The 20,659-nt window shown below is 50.5% G+C and overlaps 1 protein-coding gene across 4 annotated transcripts in view; it reads left to right on the top strand.

Moving 5' to 3' along the window:
* Positions 1-20,659, top strand: part of osbpl11 (oxysterol binding protein-like 11) — a 138,234-nt gene that overhangs the window by 40,928 nt on the left and 76,647 nt on the right. For 3 of the 4 annotated variants that reach the window (XM_038789786.1, XM_038789788.1, XM_038789787.1), the window contains 2 exons: positions 6,419-6,498; positions 13,833-14,015. In XM_038789786.1, the coding sequence (XP_038645714.1) occupies positions 6,419-6,498; positions 13,833-14,015 (263 nt within the window). The remainder of the gene's footprint in view (positions 1-6,418; positions 6,499-13,832; positions 14,016-20,659) is intronic. The other variant, XM_038789789.1, reaches the window with a different exon arrangement.

The raw sequence follows: 20,659 nt of genomic DNA, 5'->3' as shown, positions 1-20,659 counted from the left end.
GCAACAGCGCCGTTACCATGGCACCCAGGCTTGTACCTCTACATGACGCCATCTCCATTCTTTTCCACACCACCCCTCCCCCCTCCATCACCCATTTACGCACCATTGACACATTGGCCGCCCAATAGTACCCCAGAAGGCTGGGCAGCGCCAGCCCGCCTCTATCCCTCCCTCGCTCCAGGAACACCCTCTTCACTCTCGGAGTCCCATGCGCCCACACAAAGCTCAAAATACTGCTAGTCACTCTCCTAAAGAAGGCCCTGGGGATAAAGATGGGCAGTCACTGAAAGAGGAACAAGAACCGCGGAAGCACCGTCATTTTGACGGACTGTACCCTCCCCGCCAACGATAATGGCAGCATGTCCCATCTCTTGAACTCCTCCTCCATCTGATCTACAAGTCTGGTGAAATTATGCTTGTGAAGAGTCCCCCAGTCCCTGGCCACCTGCACCCCCAGGTACCTAAAGCTCTCCCCTGCCCGCCTAAGCGGGAGCCTACCAATTCCTTCCTCCTGGTCTGCAGGGTGCACCACAAACACCTCACTCTTGCCTAAATTTAATTTATAACCTGAAAAGGTCCCAAACTCACCTAGCAACTCCATCACCCCCGGCATCCCTCCCACCGGGTCCGCCACATACAGTAACAGGTCATCGGCATACAACGACACCCTATGTTCCTCTCCACCTCGCACCAAGCCTCTCCACCTTTCTGAATCTCTCAATGCCATTGCCAGCGGCTCGATTGCCAGTGCAAACAACAAGGCGGACAGGGGGCAACCCTGCCTGGTCCCTCGGTAAAGCCGGAAGTACTCCGACCTCCTCCTATTCGTGGCCACGCATGCCATCCGGGCACACAGGGAGAGGAGTGAGAGGGATAGACTGGTGGGAAAGATGCTGGAGTTGGACAGGAGGTATGCATATAGCAGCCTTACCCATCTAATGAACCCTTCACCAAATCCAAACCTCCCCAACACCTCCCATAGGTACCCCCACTCCACTCTATCGAAGGCCTTCTCCGCATCCAGCGCCACCACTATCTCTGCCTCTCCCTCAATCGCCGGCATCATGATGACATTCAACAATCTCCGCACATTCGTGTTCAGCTGTCTTCCCTTCACAAAACCTGTCTGGTCCTCGTGCACAACCCCTGGCACACAGTCCTCTATCCTGGTGGCAAGGATTTTTGCCAGCACCTTAGCATCCACGTTGAGGAGAGATATGGGCCTGTATGAACCACACTGCTGGGGGTCCTTGTCCCTCTTTAAAATTAACGAGATCAGCACCCGCAACATCGTCGGGGGCAAAGTCCCCCCTTCCCACGCTTCGTTGAGTGTCCGCACCAGCAAGGGGCCCACTAGGTCCACAAACTTTTTATAAAATTCCACCGGGAACCCATCCGGCCCCGGTGCCTTCCCTGACTGCATCTGCCCGATCCCCTTAACTAGCTCCTCCAGCTCAATCGGCGCACCCAACCCCTCCACCTTCTCCTCCTGCACCTTCGGGAAAGAAAGCCCGTCAAGGAACCTCTCCATTCCCCTCCTCTTCCCCCGTTGGCTCCGACCGGTACAGTTCCCCGTAAAAGTCCTTGAAGACCTCATTCACCTCTACCCCCTTCCGCATCACATTCCCACTCTTATCTCTCACTCCAGCAATTTCCTTAGCCTCATCCCGCTTGCGGAGCTGATGAGCCAGCATCCTACTCGCCTTTTCACCATGTTCGTACACTGCCCCTTGTGCCTTCCTCCACTGTGCCTCCACCTTTCTAGTGGTCAGCAAATCAAATTTAGCCTGCAGGCTGCGCCTCTCCCCCAACAGTCCCTCCTCTGGTGCCTCTGCATACCTCCTGTCCACCTCCAGCATCTTTCCCACCAGTCTATCCCTCTCACTCCTCTCGCTCCTCTCCCTGTGTGCCCGGATTGATATCAGCTCCCCACGAATCACTGCCTTCAGGGCTTCCCAGACCATCCCCACCTGAACCTCCCCCGTATCATTCACATCAAGGTACCCCTCAATACTTGCCCGGACCCTCCTACACCCCTCCTCCTCCGCCAACAACCCCACATCCAACCGCCACAACGGGCGCTGGTCCCGCACCTCCCCCATCTCCAACTCTATCCAATGCGGAGCGTGGTCGGAGATTGCAATGGCCGAATACTCGGCCTCCTCCACTCTCGGAATCAGTCCCCTACTCACCACAAAGAAATCTATCCGAGAGTAGACCCTATGTACGTGGGAGAAGAAAGAGTACTCGCGTGCCCTCGGCCTCACAAACCTCCATGGATCCACCCCACCCATCTGGTCCATAAACCCTCTCAGTACCTTGGCCGCCGCCGGCCTCCTACCCGTCCTAGAGCTGGACCGATCCAGTGAAGGATCAAACACCGTATTAAAGTCCCCCCCCCCCCCCCCCCCATGATCAGACCTCCCGCCTCCAGATCCGGGACCCGTCCCAACATACGCCTCATAAAGCCCGCATCGTCCCAATTTGGGGCATACACACTAGCCAGTACCACCTTCTCTCCTTGTAGCCTGCCCCTAACCATAACATACCTACCCCCTTTATCCGCCACCACCTCCGATGCCTCAAACAACACATTGTTCCCCACCAGAATCGCCACTCCCCGGTTCTTCACATCCAACCCAGAGTGGAAAACCTGCTCCACCCATCCCTTCCTCAGGTGGACCTGGTCCACCACCTTCAGGTGGGTCTCCTGAAGCATTGCCACATCTGCCTTTAGCCCCTTCAGATGAGCCAGTACCCTCGACCGCTTCACCGGCCCATTCAACCCTCTCGCATTCCAGGTGACCAACTGGATCAGAGGGCGTCCCGCCCCCCCTCCCCCGTCGACTAGCCATAGCCCGTCGACTGCCCGCCCCAGGCCAGCACCCCCTGCCCGACCCAGTCCCCACAGCGACAACACCTCACCTCTGTCCCCCCCAGCCCCCACCAGCTCCTTCTTGACCCTACCAGCAGCAACCCGGTATTCCCCTTTTCTCCCCCCCCCCCCCCCCCCCCCCCCCCCCAAGGCTAGGAACCCTCCCAGCCGCGAACCGTCCTCCATTGTACTTCCGTGGGTCAGCTAACTTCTGCTGACCCTGGAAACTCCCGCCAATAACCCGACCCCTCCCAAAGTGGGATCATCCCCCAATCTATCCCTCCTCCAGGCACCGCTCCAGCGCGGGGAAGAACCAGTTAAGGCCCCGCCTCCCCCCGTCACCGTCTCCGCCCCCCAACCCCGCAGCACGGGAAACCAGAGGAAAGCCCGCGCTTTCGCACTGCCTCACCACACCCTTCTGACGCAGCTCCCAAATACCAGCCCCACTCCATACCCCCAACCCGACATAGAATACAACAAACCCCCCCGACCCTCCCTGCAAGATACACAACTCAAACAATGCCCCACAGCAAAAAAAAACATAGCAGAACAACACCCCCGTAAATAACCATATCAAAATTGCAAAAGTACAAAAAAAAGAGAACACAGCAACAGCAGAATCTAGCACTGAAATATTACAACCGACCCCCCAACCCCTAGTTCAAGTCCAGTTTCTCCGTCCGCACGAAGGCCCACGCCTCCTCCGGGGAATCGAAATAATAATGCCGGTCCAAATAAGTTACCCACAGGCGCGCGGGCTGTAACATTCCGAACTTTATCTTTTGCCTGTAAAGCACCTCTTTCGTCCGATTAAATCCGGACCGTCGCTTAGCCACCTCCGCACTCCAATCCTGGTAGATCCGTACTACCCCATTCTCCCACTTGCTGCTCTTCACCTTCTTGGCCCAGCGCAGCACACACTCCCGATCACTGAACCGGTGGAACCTCACCAGCACCGCACGCGGGGGTTCATTTTCCTTAGGCCTCCTGGCCAGCACCCTGTGCGCTCCCTCCAGCTCCAAGGGCAGATGGAAAGACCCGCCCCCACTGGCGAGTTCAGCATTATAGCTACATAGGTTGTCAGGTCCGACCCCTCCAGCCCCTCCGCAAGGCCCAAGATCCGCAGGTTTTTCCGCCTCATGCGGTGATCAAGCTCCTCGAAGCGTTCCTGCCACTTCTTGTGGAGTGCCTCGTGCCCCTCCACCTTACTCACGAGGACCACAGCCTCCTCCTCTCGTTCAGTGGCCTGCGTCTGCAACTCCTTGATGGCAGCACCCTGGGTGGTCTGAATCTCCGACAGCCTTCTCTTTGTTTCCTGCAGAGAGCTCAGTACCTCAGCCTTGAAGTCTGTGAAGCAGCGCAGGAGAGCAGCTTTTTGCTCCTGGGCCCACAGCCTCCACTCCTCTGGAGCTCCTCCGGCTGCCATCTTGGATTCCTTCCCCCGTTTTTTCTGGGGAGCTGCTGCCGATTTTTCCCCCTTTCCACTCCGAGTTCGAGTCATGAAATGTGGAGAAAGTCGTTCAGCACACCTTCCCCCACCGGGAGACGTCGAAAAATTTCCGTTTTGGGCTCTAAAAAGTCCGCTTAAAACGGGAGCTCCCAAATGTGTGGCTTCCTACGTCATCGCAGCCACCGGAAGTCTCCAACATAGTTAAGATTAGATAGAAGCAGCAAGTGTAATTAATTAGTTATTACTTAAATATAGATTGCTTTATTAATAGTTATAGTTCTGTGGGGTGTGCAAACTCAATATTATTAATAGTTATTCAATAATTCAGTTTTGCTTTAAGTGAGAGTTTGATGGTTTCTTTATAATCACACCATGAGACCATTTTGGATTACGGAGCAAAGAGTAATGATATTACCAAAGAGTAATATAACACCTCCCACCCACGCTATTCTCCCTTCCAACCTCTTCCATCGGGCAGAAGATACAAAAGCCTGAGAACACGGACTAACAGATTCAAAAACAGTTTCTTCCCCAGTTACCAGACTCCTGAATGGCCTTCTTATAGACTGAACGGATCTCTATGCATCTTCTCTACAGTTGTAGTACTATATTCCGTATGCTTCATCTGATGTCTGTGTCGATGTTTTACGTGCCCTATCGTATGCCCTATGTTTTTCATGTATAGAGCAATCTGCTTTGAATGTACTCTGAACATTAGTTTTCACTATACCTCCATACACATGACAATAAATCTAAAGGATAGATTCATGGTAAGCAAAGAGGTGATAGGCTATCGGGGGTAAGCAGGATGCTGATTTGAGGTTATTATCAGATTAGCAATGATTTTATTAAATGGCTGACAATCTCGAGGGGCTGAATGGCCTATCCCTATTCTTTTGTTCACGTTCCTGCCTTCCATCCTATTACAGACCTAGCCGTTGGTTCTTTCTTTCATCCCCTCCTCATTTCTCTACATCTGTAATGTTATCCAGCTCTGGTGAAAGGTCAACAGCCTGAAACATGAAGCCCACTTATCCCTCAACAAATACTACCCAATCTGCTGAGCATTTCCAGCATTTTCTGTTCTATATCCAGTAAAATTCCTGGGGTCCTTTTCTCCATTTCCCTATGTTAATTCAATTCCATTTATTATATACTTAAGACAATACTTCACATTTGTCAGTAGAATCCCTGTTTTAAATGTCCCCTTTTAAAGTGGTTTTGTTTCAATGGGCTTCATTTTTTAAATATGTGTTCCACTTAACGTGCGGTGTTCCTCGTTTTAAGAGTGATGGCATCATGTGCTCAATGCAATTATGTGATCATGAGATCAGGCCCTGTGATTCTATGAGTACAGTCTGGCTTGTGATTTTGTTGGTGCCATTTTGTCCTCACTGCATTGCTGCATTTTCAGGTTCCCCCTCCCATCTGTACTAAACTTAATTAAAAAATTAATTAGTTGAGGAACGCTGTGGACTTCATTTTTGGAAATAAAATCTCTGCTGCAATGTACAGATTCTGTACTTGAACTTGGTTTCTCAAAGTTCTTTGCTGTCTGTACAGCATGTACCTGAGTAACTGCTGTGGACTTCTGTTTGTAAAATGATTATTTGCTGTGCAGGAGCCATGCTCTGTACTGTACAGTACCTATGTTTGAGGAACTTGTAATCTTGATGTTTTAAGAGGTCTCTGCAGGCGAGGTAGCAATTTTAAAGTCATTTACTGTAAAGTATTCCAAACTATGGCACAGTGTTTCATTTTTTGCATTGATTTTACCAAGCAAAAACTGTCTACCAATGCCATCAAAATAAAAATTGGTATTTTGTCTCATTTGCTGCTTGAGATCTTGCTGTGTGCAAATTCTCTGCCATATTTGCCATCATAGGAACAGTGACTGTACCTAAGTAATTCACTGTGAATTGTTTTCTTAAAATATTGCATTCCCTCATTTCATTAGAAATATAGGACGTGGTTTTAATGTTGATTTTGTATTTGCCCTTGATAGATTTATTTTGCCAGGTAACTGGAAATTATTTTGGGAAATTATTTAGTTTTGTTTACTCTGTCCGAGTAAACCTGAATTTATTTTCCAGCCACTGATGCAAAAGAGCGTCAACACTGGGTTAGTAGACTTCAGATCTGTACTCAACACCATACGGAGGCCATTGGAAAGGTGAGACGTGCTTGTGTTAAACATAGAATTTTGATTTTTGCACTTTTTATATTAATAATATTTTATTAAGGTATTTGAAATTTTTTATAACAGTAACATGAACAATGACATCAACATGGTAAAATAAACATTCCCCACCCCCCATCCCCCAACACAATCTTCACGCACCTCAACCATACAACAACAATCCGCCTGCCCCCCACCCCCCGGAATACTGCATCTGCTGACATTTTAATTTCCCTGAGAAAGTTGACGAACGGCTGCCACCTCCGAGAGAACCCTAACATTGATCCTCTTAAGGGAAACTTTATTTTCGCGAGACTGAGAAACCCAGCCATGTCACTAACCCAGGTCTCTACACTTGGGGGCTTCGAGTCCCTCCACATTAACAAGATCCGTCTCCGGGCTACCAGGGAGGTAAAGGCCTCTTTCGCCCCTGAACTCTCAGATCTTCTGACACTCAAAATCGCTACCTCCGGACTTGGCACTACCTGTGTTTTTAGTAGCGTGGACATCGCCTGAACAAAATCCTGCCAAAACCCTCTCAGCTTCGGGCATGCCCAAAACATGTGGGCATGATTTGCTGGGCTTCCCGCGCACCTCGCACACCTATCCTCAACCCCAAAGAACTTAGTCATCCGAGCCGCTGTCATGTGTACCCGGTGGACTACCTTAAATTGTATCAGGCTAAGCCTGGCGCATGACGAGGAGGTATTAACCCTGCTTAGGGCATCCGCCCATAGTCCCACCTCTATCTCTCCTCCTAGCTCGTCCTCCCACTTGCCCGTAAGCTCCTCCACTGGGGTTTCCTCCACCTCCGTAAGCTCCTGATAAATATCCGATATCTTCCCCACTCCCACCCAGGGACTCAAAACTACTCTATCCTGTATCCCCCGTGGCGGCAGCAGCACCTGTTTTCTCAGGAAGTCTTGCACCTGCAAATACCTAAAACCATTTCCTGCTGGCAATTTAAATTTATCCTCCAAAGCTTTCCAGCTGAGAAAGCCCCCGCCTATAAATAGAGCAGGTCATCAGCGTAGATCGAGACCCAGTACTCCACCACCCCCTGAACCAGCCCTTTCCAGTTCCTAGAGGCTCTTATCACCATGGCCAGTGGCTCTGTGGCTAGAGCAAACCGTAACGGGGAGAGGGGGCACCCGTGCCTCGTCCCTCGGTGTAGTTCAAAATACCCCGACCTCAGCCGGTTCATACCCACACTCGCTACTGGTGCCTGATAGAGCAACTGCACCCAGTCAATAAATCCTTCACCAAACCCAAACCGTCTCTGCGCCTCCCACAGGTAATTCCATTCCACCCGATCAGAAGCCTTCTCTGCATCCATCACTATCACTACATCCACCTCCTCTCCTTCTGAGGGCATCATAATGACATTTAGAAGCCTTCAAAGCCTCGAGTTGCCTGCCCTTAACAAATCCCGTCTTGGTCGTCCCCTATCACCCTGGGTCACAGTTCTCTATCTTTGTGGCCAGTATATTAGCCAGCGGTTTGGCATTCACATTTAGTGGAGAAATTGGCCTGTATGGCCTGCATTGCTCCGGATGCTTCTCCCGTTTCAGGATCAATGAAATCGAGGCCAGCAACATTGTTTTTGGGTGGACTCCCTTCTGGCTTGCTTTGTTAAATGTCCTCGCCAGCAATCGGCTCAATATCTCTGAAGACTTCTTAGAATTCCACCAGGTAGCCGTCAGGCCCCGGGGCCTTGCCCGACTGCATGCCCTCCAGCCCCTTGATTATTTCCTCAATCACAATTGGGGCTCCCAGTCCCTCCACCAGGTCCTCCTCCACCCTCGGGAACCTCAACTGATCCAGAAATTGCCTCATCCCTCCACCTCAGCCCGGGTTCCGACGCATATAATTTACTATAAAAGTCCTTGAACACCTCGTTCGCCCCTTCTGGGTCCAGGACAGTATCGCCGTCTCTACTCTTTACATATCTCCCTGGCCGCCTCTCTTTTCCTGAGCTGATGCGCCAACATTCTGCTTGCCTATTCCCCGTACTCTTACTTCCTTCCTCAACATAGAACAGTACAGCACAGAACAGGCCCTTCGGCCCTCGATGTTGTGCCGAGCATTGTCTGAAACCAAGATCAAGTCATTCTGGTGTGCTTCATCTGCCTATTCAATAACCGCTTGAAAGTTCCTAATGTGTCCGACTCCACTATCACAGCAGGCAGTCCATTCCACACCCTAAGCACTCTCTGAGTAAAGAACCTATACTGTTCCACTTTTTATATTAATTAACAATGAATGGTAAACAGTACGTTAAGTTGAGCAAGCTTATAAGTCAACTGCATACGTTTATGATCATTCCAGATAGCATTATAGTTACGAGTCTATATGACTAATCAGCAAATTTCAACTGTTTCGTAACTTGCAATAGAAATGATTTCAGGGCTTTAAAGCTAAACCTGCTTGGACTATGATTGTTATGCACAAAATATAGCTAATATTCTTTTTTGTAACCCTTTTTGCCCAGATTTTTTTTTTAATAGACATTTTATTGAGGTATTTCTTTGGCATTTCAACAACAACAAAATCAACAATATACTTAACAACAAAAATATGAACATAGTGCAAATTCCACCTCCCTCTCTCACAGGTCTTGCCATTACTTACCCCACTAACCTACGCTAACCTACCCCCCCCCCCCCCCCATTTCTGCCGACGATTAGTTCTCTGCGAGGAAGTCGACGAATGGTTGCCACCTCCGGGTGAACCCCAGCAGAGACCCTCTCATGGCAAACTTAATATTCTACAGGCAGAGGAAACCTGCATGTCTGAAAGCCAGGTCTCTGAGTTCGGGGCTTTGATTCCTCCATGCCAGCAATATACGCCTCCGGCTACCAGGGAAGCAAAGGCCAGATCAACCGTCTCTCTCTCTCTTGGATTCCCGAGTCCTGCGATACCCCAAAAATCACCTCTGGACTCATTGCCAGCCTCATATTCAATCCCGTCGACATGGTGTCAGCAAACCCCAGCCACAATCCTCAGTTTTGGACATGTCCCCCCCCGCCCCCTCATTTCGCACACCTGTCCTCCACCCCAAAGAATCTGCTCATCCCGGGCCACTGTTATATGAACCCGGTGGAACAACCTTAAATTGGATACGGCTGAGCCTGGTACATGTTGCGGTAGTATTGATCCTTCCTAACGCGTCCGCCCAGAGGCCCTCCTCTATCTCTCCCCCGAGCTCCTCCTCCCACTTTTGTTTCAGCTCCTCGGTTTGCGACTCCTCTGGACCCATAAGCTCTCTGTGTCCAAGACGCTCCCCTCTCCTATTCATCCTCTAGAGACCACCCTATCCTGAATCCCCCTTAGCGACAAGAGTGGGAAGGTTGGCACCTGCTTCCACAAAAAGTCCCGTACCTGCAAATATCAGAATGCATTCCCCCCCCCGCCAAAGCAAACTTCTCCTCCAGCGCCCTCATACTCGGGAAGCTACCTACCAAGAACAATCCTCTCAAACCCGCTCTCTGCCAAATTCGGAACCCTCCGTCCATTCTCCCTGGGGCAAACTGATGGTTGTCGCATATTGGGGACCACACCAATGCCCCCTCTGCTCCCACATGTCCCCTCCACTGCCCCCGGACTCTCAGGGCCACCACCACCACTGGACTGGTGGAGTACCGAGCCGGTGGGAACGGCAGGGGTGCCGTCATCAATGCCCCTAAACCTGTGCCCTTGCACCTCCATGCGAACCCCATGCCGACTCACCCCCCACCAGCCACCTCCTAACCATGGCTATATTAGCCGTCCAGTAGTCATGTCCTGAAATTCGGCAGCGCCAGCCCTCCCACTCTCGAGTCCGCTGGAGCATTGCCCTCTTCACCCGTGGGGGCTTTCCCCCTCCACGCAAAGCTTGTTGATCCGCTTTAAAAAAGGACCGTGGAATGAAAATGGGGAGTCACTGGAAAACAAAAAGGAACCTTGCGAGGACCGTCATTTTTACCGACTGCACCCTACCCGCCAGAGACAACGGGAACGCATGCCATCTCCGGAGCGTCCTTCATCTGGTCCACCAACCGGTCCTGGTTCATTTTGTATAGCCCATCCCAATCCCTCGCCACCTGAATACCCAAGTACCTAAAACTGTCCCCTACCACTCTAAACGCAGTTTCCCCAGTCTCCTCTCCTGACCTCTCGCCTAAACCACAACAACTCGCTCTTCCCATATTAAGCAGGTACCCCGAAAAACCGGCCGAATTCCTATAATTTCCTCCATCCCCGTCCATTGGGTCTGAGACATACAACAGCGAGACTCTGCTCCACCCCCCTCCTCCAGACCAACCCCTTCCAGCCCCTTGAGGCCCTCCGAGCAATTGCCTGTGGCTCCATCGCCAGCGCAAACAGCAGTGGGGAAAGGGGACATCCCTGTCTCGTCCCCGATGTAACCTTAAATAGTCCGACATCATCCTGTTTGTCCGTACACTAGCTACCAGAGCCCGGTACAGCAACCTAACCCAGTCAACAAAGCCCCTTCCAAACCCGAACCGCTCCAGCATCTCCCATAAGTAATCCCACTCGACCCGGTCAAAGGCTTTTTCGGCATCCATCGGAACCACCACTTCAACTTCCCTACCTTCCGGGGGCATCATGATCACGTTAAGCAACCTTCTTACATTGGTCCCCAGCTGCCTAACCTTAACGAGCCCTGTCTGGTCCTCTGGTATAACATCTGGTACACAGTCCTCAATCTTAGAGGCCAGAATTTTGGCCAGAAGTTTGGCATCCACGTTCAGAAAGGATATCGGCCTATAAGAACCACACAGCTCCGGGTCCTTATCTCTTTTCAGAATGAGCGAGATCGTGGCCTGTGACATCGTCTGGGGTAAAATCCCTCTTTCCTTGGCCTCGTAAAAGACTTACAACAGTACCGGCCCCAATATTCGGAGAACTTTTTATAGAACTCAACTGGGTACCCGTCCGGTCCTGGGGCCTTACCCGACTGCATGGCCTTCAAATCCTCCAGTCTCCTCCAGCCCGATTGGGGCCCCCAGCCTTTCTACCAGCTCCCCATCCACCTTCGGGAAAGTCAGCCCATCCAAAAAGTGCCTCATCCCCTCCGGCCCCCCAGGGGGCTCCGACCTGTACAACCTACTATAAAAGTCCCGAAGGGCCTTGCTCACCCCTGTCGAATCCCCAACTAAGATCCCATCCCCGTCAACAACTTTCCCTTTTTCCCTGGCTGCTTCCCTCGTTCTCAGCTGCCGTGCAAGCATCCTACTGGCCTTTTCCCCGTGCTCGTAAATCGTCCCCTTGCCCTTTCTGAGCTGCTCCATTACCCTTCCTGTGGTTAATAAACCAAATTCCGCCTGCAGCCTCTGGCGTTCCCTTAACAGCCGGCCTCTGGAGCCTCTGTATATCTCCTAACCACTCGTAGAATCTCTTTAACAGTCGGTCTGTTTGTGCCCTATCCGTTCTGTCCTTGTGAGCCTGGATCGAGATCAGCTCTCCTCTCACCACTGCCTTCAGCGCTTCCCAAACCACCGCTGCTGAGACCTCCCCCGTGTTGTTTACCTGCAGGTAGTTCAGCATGTACTTCCTCAACCTCTCGCACACCGCTTTGTCCGCCGATAGCCTCACATCCAACCTCCATTGCGGGCGCTGCTTGCCATCAACACTGACCTGCAGGTCCACCTAGTGCGGAGCAGGGTCCAAGATCATAATCGCCAAATACCGCATGTTCACCACCCTCGCCAACAGGGCCCTGCCCACAACAAAGAAATCTATCCGGGAATACACCTTGTGTACGTGGGAGAAAAAAGAAAATTCCTTGGCCCTCGGCTGCCTAAATCTCCATGGATCCACCCCCACACCCCCACCTGCTCCATGAACCCTTTCAGCTCCTTTGCCATTGCTGGCACCTTGCCTGAGCTCGAGCATGACCGGTCCAGGCCTGGATTAATAACTGTGTTGATATCCCACCCATAATCAGCCTGTGCGAATCCAGGTCCGGAATCTTCCCCAGCGCCCTCTTTATAAAATCCCCATCATCCCAATTTGGCGCGTATACATTGACCAGCAGTACCGTCATACCCTGCAGCTTGCCACTAACCATGTAATATCGACCTCCAACATCAGAGACTATCCTCCCCACCTCAAATGCCACCCACTTGTTAATCAGAATCACAGCCCCTCTTGTCTTTGAATCAAGCCCTGAGTGGAAAACCTGACTAACCCAACCATTCCCTAACCTTTCGTCAACCTTCCATCGAAGCCCCTCCCACGTCAGCAGAACCCATCCCCCCCCCCCCCCCCCCCCCCCCACCCCAGCAGCACTACTCTAAATCCCAACCCAGCTAATAAACTAAACATATACACACCCGCCACTGTGCTTCCGTGAGCTAGCTCACCCAGCTAGCTTGGTGACCCCGCCTCTGGCGCCAAGAAGTCTCCCATCCATTGTTCCCTCGCTCCCCTCCCCCCGCTCCTGTAAATAAGTTCCCTCATCCAACAATCCCCAAACACCCCACAGCAAGGAAACACAAAGAACAAAAGCACCACCCACCAAAACCCAGACAGGCATGTCTCCATTCCACCAAAGTGCTCAACAGTATAAACACACAATATAAACCACAAAAGGAACATTGCTAACATCTAACCCGATAAAGAACCAAAAACGAAATGGAAAATCAACTTTCTTTCCCCCCCCTTTCCTTTTCCCCTAAACAGAGCTCCAAAAAAGACTGATATACAACAATATGAGAAGGCATAAGCCAATTTAACAACAGAAAGAACAAAAACAACCCAAACCCCACCAGCAAACCGAGGGAGGGAAAAGAAAAACAAACGAAAACCCCCAGAGAAAAACAGAAAAGGAAAAAGGGCCCAATATAGGCCAACATATTGTCACTGAGTCCAAAGGTTCTCAAACTCCCACCAGTCCTTTTCTTTTGCAAAGTCCAGTGCCTCATCGGGCGACTCAAAATAATGATGTTGGTCTTCGTGCGTAACCCACAGGCGGCCGGGTACAGCAGACCAAACTTTACCTCCTTCTTAAAGAAAATCGCCTTGACTTGGTTAAAGCCTGCCCTCTTCCTCGCCACCTCCACGCTCAGGTCCTGGGACCCCTGCAGGATGCTGTTATCCCACTTGCAACTCCGCGTGCGCTTGGCCCACTGCAGAGTACATTCCTTATCCAGGAACCTGTGGAATCTCACCACCATCACCCCGCCCGCGGCTTCCTGGCAAGCGCCCAATATGCCCTGTCCACCTCCAGCAGTCGGGGGAATCCCCCTTGCCCAGATATTTTTAAAACATGATATTAACCCCTCTGCCATAAAATAATGTCTTATTTTAATCTTAATTTATAGAATAATCCACCCTTGAAGTCGCGAAGTTTTTCTCTGGCTTCTCAGGGAAGCAATTCTCCAGGTGCGCAGAGAAGAGCAAGCCAGAACGCTGCTACTTTCTTTGGTGTATCGCATCACAAGGGCCTGGGGCTGTCAAAGCGATCCCACACCTTGCAGCCAGACCACTTGGTGGATGTTCGGGAGGTTGGTGTTGCATATTTGCTCTGTAATGTTTGTGTATTTTATTTTATCCAGAAATTCATTGGCAGTTTTAAAATTTAATCCTGGATATGTTCACGGCTGTAGAGTGCGGAGTTGATAGATGAGGTAATGGCCCTTAAGCTTGTGATGAGCCCCATTGGCACACTATAGTAGACCAAGGTCAGAGTGGGAGCAAAGGATGCTGTCCGACCTGCTGAGTATTTCTGAGTATTTATTTCAGATTCCCAGCATCGGCTTTGATATCAAAGTTTTTCAAGCTTGGGAAATGAACTAGTGTCCAAACTTAAATTTGTAGGTCCAGTAAGAATTGAGATTTCAGTCAGAGGAATAGAATCATAGAGATAACAACAACAGATTGTATTTATATTGCCTTTAGCAGAATAAAAGTTCTATAATAAATAAACTCCGCAGGAAACCTACAAAGAAAATTTGACATTGAACCATATACCGCAATATTCGGACAAATGGACTAAACCTTGGTCCAAAAGCTGGGGATCTTTTGAGAGTCCTAAAGAAGAAAAGAAAATAAAGGGGACGGAAATGAAAGCGAGCGAGGTGGAGAGGCATATGGAAGGAATTTCAGTGTTTAGTGGCTCGGCAACTGAATGCACAGCCACCAAATGGTGGGCAAAGCCAAGCGTTGTTATAATGGCCTGATTGAAGGTGTGGATATGTAGACAAAATTCATCATGGGGGGGGGGGGGGGGGGGGGGCAGCACGGTGGCGCAGTGGGTTAGCCCTGCAGCCTCACAGCGTGCGGTCCCAGGTTCGATCCCAGCTCTGGGTCACTGTCCGTGTGGAGTTTGCACATTCTCCCGTGTTGGTGTGGATTTCGCCCCCCACAACCCAAAAATGTGCAGACTAGGTGGATTGGCCACGCTAAATTGCCCCTTAATTGAAAAAAATGAATTGGGTACTCTAAATGTATTTTTTTAAAATTATCATGGGGTAAAAAATGACGCGAGGGTTGCAAACAGTTTACTCTCCGGGCATCGCCACGTTTGTCCAGTACTGGATGTCGGACGAGGGGTCTGATGATTTAGCAACAGTGGAGGAGTGAAGAGAGGTGGCGGTGAGGTAGAACTGGGTGTCATCGGCACACAAGTGAAAACTGCCACCATGTATTCGGATGATGTCACTGAGGGGTAGCATGGAGATGATAAGTAGGAGGGGCTAAGAATAGATCCTTGGAAGATGTCAGACCTAATGGAAGAGAAGCCATTGCGCTGTGGCTACGATTCAATAGAAAAGAATGGAACTGGGCAAGTGCAGTCTCTCACAGTTGGATAATAGACAAGAAGGCATTAGATGAGGATGGCATAGAATCATAGAAATTACAGTGCAGGAAGAGGCCATTCGGCCCAGCGAGGCTGCACCGGCCCTTGGAAAGAGCACCCCACTTAAGCCCACGCCTCCACCCTATCCTAGTAACCCCACCTAACCTTTTGGACACTAAGGGGCAATTTTGCATGGTCAGTCTACCACGTGCACGTCTCTGGACTGTGGGAGGAAACCTGAGTACCCGGAGGAAACCCACGCAAACTTCATGCAGACAGTCACCCGAGGCCAGAATTGAACCAGGGCATGGTCAACTGTATCAAAGGTTTCAGGCCAACTGAGAAGGACAAGAGTGATGGTTGTTTTGTCACAATCACATAGGATGTTTTTTCATAAGAGCCATTTTGGTACTGTTACTGAGTGGGAAAGCTTGATTTGGAGAAATTCAAAAATGGAATTCAAAGATAAGCCTGGCTTTATGAAGTGACAACAAGGACTTTGGAGAGGAAAGGGAGGCTGTGCATTGGTTAGTAGTTGACGAGGATTGGGTCAAGAGTTGATTTTATAGGAGAGGGGTAATGATAGCGTGCATAGAGGAGTACTGTCAACTAACGTGGGGACTAGGAAGAAATGTTAGGTCAGCCACAGATGAAGGATGTTTGGTCTGCTGTGCCTGTGCTCTTTGGTGGAGTTATCCAAAGTCATCTGCTCCTCCCGAGCATGCTACATCTACCTAGTGCCATATCTCAAATTACACATATACTGTATCCCAAAATGTTTATTTCTGAAAGAAATCAATATCGTTTTCCTTTGAATAAATCAATACTAATTGCTTCCACCGCCTCTAGGCATCTTCCATAGAAAGACCACTTGCTCACAAATATTATTTCCACAGATTAGATTTCAAGTCCTCAGAAGAGAAAGCTGTGTCAAATGATTCTACTATTCTGTCAGGTTGTAATAGAAAATACATTTTTAAAGAATGTAGTGAGTGATTAGGATCTGGAGTGCACTGCCTCAGAGAGTGTGATGGAGGCAAGTTCGATCAAGACAAACAGGAGGTAATTGGATTATTTGGAAAGGAGTGCATGGGGCATCAAGGTGAAGGAGTTGCTCCAGGAGAATTGCTCCTTCAAAGAACCAACGTAACTATTCCCAGCCAAATGGCAGCCTTCTGTGCTGTAACCATTCTATGCCTTTTATACCACAAGGCATGGGGGGGGGGGGGGGAAGAGAGAGAGAGAGAAAGTGGGTCATTCGGCTCATCGAGTCTGCTCCACCATTCACTGAGGTCATGGTTGATTTGATATCCAAGCTTGGGCTGGCAAGTGGCAAGTTACATTTGCGCCAGGCAGTGACCATCTCTGACAGAGAGGATCTAACCATTGGCCCTTGACATTCAATGGCAGTACCATCGCTGAATCCCCCACAATCAACATCCTGGGGGTTACCATTGATCAGAAACTGAACTGGACTAGCCATACGAAATCTGTGGCTACCAGGATAGATCAAAGACTAGGAATCCTATGAAGAGTGACTCACCTCCTGACCCCCTAGAGCCTGTCCACCATCTACAAGGCACAAGTTAGGAGTGTAACGGAATACCCTCCTCTTGCCTGGATGAGTGCAGCTCCAACAACATTCAGGAAGCTTGACACCATCCAGGCAAAGCAGCCCACTTGATTGCTCCCCCTTCCACAAACATTCAAACCCTCCACCATCTACAAGATGCACTGCAGTAACTCGCCAAAGTTCCTTAGACAGCACCTTCCAAACCCATGGCCACTACCATCTAGAAGGACAAGAGCAGCAAATACCTCGGAACCCCACCACCTGAAGGTTCCCCTCCAAGTCACTCACCATCCTGACTTGGAAATATGTCACCGTTCCTTCACTGTCGCTGGGACAAAATCCTGGAACTCCCTCCCTAACAGCACATTGGGTGTGCCTACACCTCAAGGACTGTAGTGGTTCAAGAAGACCGCTCCACCCCAATCTGAACGGCAACTAGGGATGGGCAATAAATGCTGACCTAATCAGTGATCCTCAACTCCACTTTCTCACTTTGCCCCCATAACCCCTTGAGCTTTTTAAAAAAATGTTTGATTGAAGTTTTTACATCCTATACACTATACATTCGGTAAGGAAATCTGCCGGTTACAATGTATATGTCATTTTCCACTGTACTGATTCCCCCCCCCCTCCCTCCTGCCCCTTCATTTGTTGTTTCAGGGTCTTTTCTTGTGCCCTTCATTGCACAAGGGGCAATTATTTTCTATTTGCATGTGTGCGGTGCCCCCCCCCCCCGCCCCCCCCCCCCCCCCCCCCCCCCCCCCCCCCCCCGGTCTTGGGCCTCCCATCTTTTCTTCTCTCCTATCCCAGCCCTATTTTCAGCTTTTGTGGGGTGGTGGTGGGGGGAGGTGGGGGGTCCAACCTCTGTCGGTTGTTTTCTGGCCTCCCTCTCCTTTTGTACGTCACCTCCCCCCCCCCTTCCCCCCCCCCCCCCCCTTTTCCTGTTTTCTCCCTGTGGTCACATTGTGCGCCTCCCATGCGCCGCCCCATTTCCCCCTGCTTTATTAGTGTGAAACATGTCCTGGAGCAAGCTGGTGAATTACCCCCACGTTTTGGGGCAGCCATCCTCTGACCCCCGTGTGGTGAACTTGATTTTCTCCAGATGGAGAAATTCCGCCCGGTCTGCCAGCCAGTCTGCAGCTGTGGGTGGTGCTGCTGATCGCCAACCGAGCAGGATTCTCCGGGTGATTAGAGAAGCAAAGACCAGGGTGTCGGCCCTCTTTTCCCATTAATAGTTCTGGCTGGTCCGGTACCCCAAAGACTGCCACTCTTGGGCATGGCTCCACCCTCAATCCCACGATCTTGGATATTGCCTCGAAGAATTCTGTCCAGAACCCTACAAGTCTGGAGCATGCCCAGAACATGTGGGCGTGGTTGGCCTTCCTGGCACTGTTCACATTTGTCCTCCGCCTCTGGGAAGAACCTGCTCATCCAGCTTCTTGTCAGGTGTGCTCTAAGCACCACTTTAGCTGTGTGAAGCTTAGCCTTGCAAATGAGGAGTTGGAGTTGGCCCTGCACAGTGCTTCACTCTAGAGTCCCCACCCTATTTCTGTCCCTAGCTCTTCCTCTCAGTTTTCCCATGCCTTGTCCAGTGGGGAGCGTGTTCTTTCTAAGAGTCGTCCATACAAGTCCCCACAGTTTCTTTTTCTCAGACTGTTCGCATCCAGTAACACTTCCCACATTGTGCATCTCGAATTTGTGGGTAATCGAGTTGTCTCCTTCTGACAAAAGTTTTATTTATTTATTTTTTAAATTTAGAGTACCCAATCAATTTTTTCCAATTAAGGGGCAATCCACCTAGCCTGCACATCTTTGGGTTGTGGGGGCGAAACCCACGCAAACACGGGGAGAATGTGCAAACTCCACACGGACAGTGAGCCAGAGCTGGGATCGAACCTGGGACCACGGTACCGTGAGGCAACAGGGCTAAGCCACTGCACCACTGTGCTGCCCACGCGACAAAAGTTTTTGATCTGCAGATGTTGGAGTTCCTTCCCATTTGGCAGGTCCAGCCTCTCTGTCAGCTCCTCTAAGTCGCTAGTCTGTCTCCTGTGTAAAAGTCCAGAACCGCCAGTGTCTCCCCATCCTGTCTTCATCTCTTAAAGGTGGTGTCGAGCATGGCTGGGGCAAACCTATGGTTGCTGCAGAGAGGGGCCATTATGGACTCATGGGTCACACTGAAATGTTGCCTCATCTGGTTCCAAGTTCTCAGGATCACTATCGCCACTAACCCCCCCTCCTCCAAAATGCCATAATTGTCTTGTCTATTGAATGGAAAACGGCCGTGGAGATGTAGATTGCTTTGGATATAAGCAGGAAGAGGGAATTGGGCAGTACGTTCATCTTGATTGTCCGCACCCCCACCACCAGGGAAGGTGGGAGTGCATCCCATCTCGGGTCCATTTCAACTTCCTCTGCCAGACTGTCCAGTCATGGGCAATCTGGATCCACAGATAACGGAATTTGTTTTGGGCTATTTTAAATGGTAGACCCTCCATCTCTGTTCCATCCCATCCCCAGGTTCACCGGGAATACTTTGCTTTTGCCCACGTTTAGCACAGTGGGCAAAACAGCTGGTTTGTAATGCAGAATAAGGCCAGCCGCGCAGGTTCAATTCCCATACAGGCCTCCCCGAACAGGCGCCAAAATGTGGCCGAGGGGCTTTTCACAGTAACTTCATTGAAGCCTACTTGTGACAATAAGCGATTATTCGTATTAAGTTAGATTTGTAGCTCGAAAACGCTCCGAACTCTCATAGAATTATAGAATGTACAATGCAGAAGGAGGCCATTTGGCCCATCGAGTCTGCAGCGGCCCTTACAAAGGGCACCCTATTGAAGCCTACATATCTACCTTATCCGCATAACCCAGTAACCCCCACGTAACATTTTTTGAACACTAAGGGCAATTTAGCATGGCCAATCCACCTAACCTGCACATCTTTGGACTGTGGGAGGAAACTGGAGCACCCGGAGGACACCCACGCAGACACGGGGAGAACGTGCAGAGTCCACTCGGACTGTGACCCATCCGGTAATCGAACCTGGGACCCTGGAGCGGTGAAGCAACTGTGCTAACCAGTATGCTACCGTGCTGCTCCTCTCCCAGGAGCTTCATGATTTCTTTCATGCTGGTTTGTGGGTCTGAGATGTAGAGGAGCAGTTCATCCACATAGAGTGAGACTCTGTGCTCTCTGCCCCACCTTTGGATTCCCTTCCAGCCTCTTGCCGCTCTCGGGTTGATCGGCAGTGGCTCAATTGTCAGGGGAACAAGAGCGAGGACAGTGGGCGTCACTGCCTTGAGCCTCTGCAGCTGGAAGTATTCAGAGCTGTTGTCGTTGGTCCATACGCTCGCCGTGGGAGTATTTTATAGGAGTTTCACCCATGAGGTGAACCCTGTCCCTAGTCAAAACAGTTCTAGTATCTCAATGAGGTATTTCCACTCTACTCGATCGAAGGCCTTTTCTGCGTCCAGGGAGATCATCTCTCCCTGGATGGAGTCTTTATCACAGATGGCTTTTTACTGTAACAAAGCCCCTTTGGTCTTCTGCAACCACCTCTGGTATGCAATTCTCCAACCGCTTAGCCAGGACCTTTGCGGTATTTTCGCATCCACTCTGAGCAGTGAAATGGGTCTGTATGATCCGCACTCCGTTGGGTCTTTGTCCTTTTAGGGTATCAGCAATTTAGCCGCCTGTGTTAGCATTGGAGGCAGGATGCCCCTCGCTAGCAAGTCTGCGAACATTTCCCGCAGGCGCTGTGCCAGTGCTGTCACGG

The sequence above is a fragment of the Scyliorhinus canicula genome, chromosome 2 (assembly GCF_902713615.1).
Source record: "Scyliorhinus canicula chromosome 2, sScyCan1.1, whole genome shotgun sequence".
NCBI classification, from domain to species: Eukaryota; Metazoa; Chordata; class Chondrichthyes; order Carcharhiniformes; family Scyliorhinidae; genus Scyliorhinus; species Scyliorhinus canicula.
This window is presented reverse-complemented; position numbering and strand designations above follow the sequence as displayed.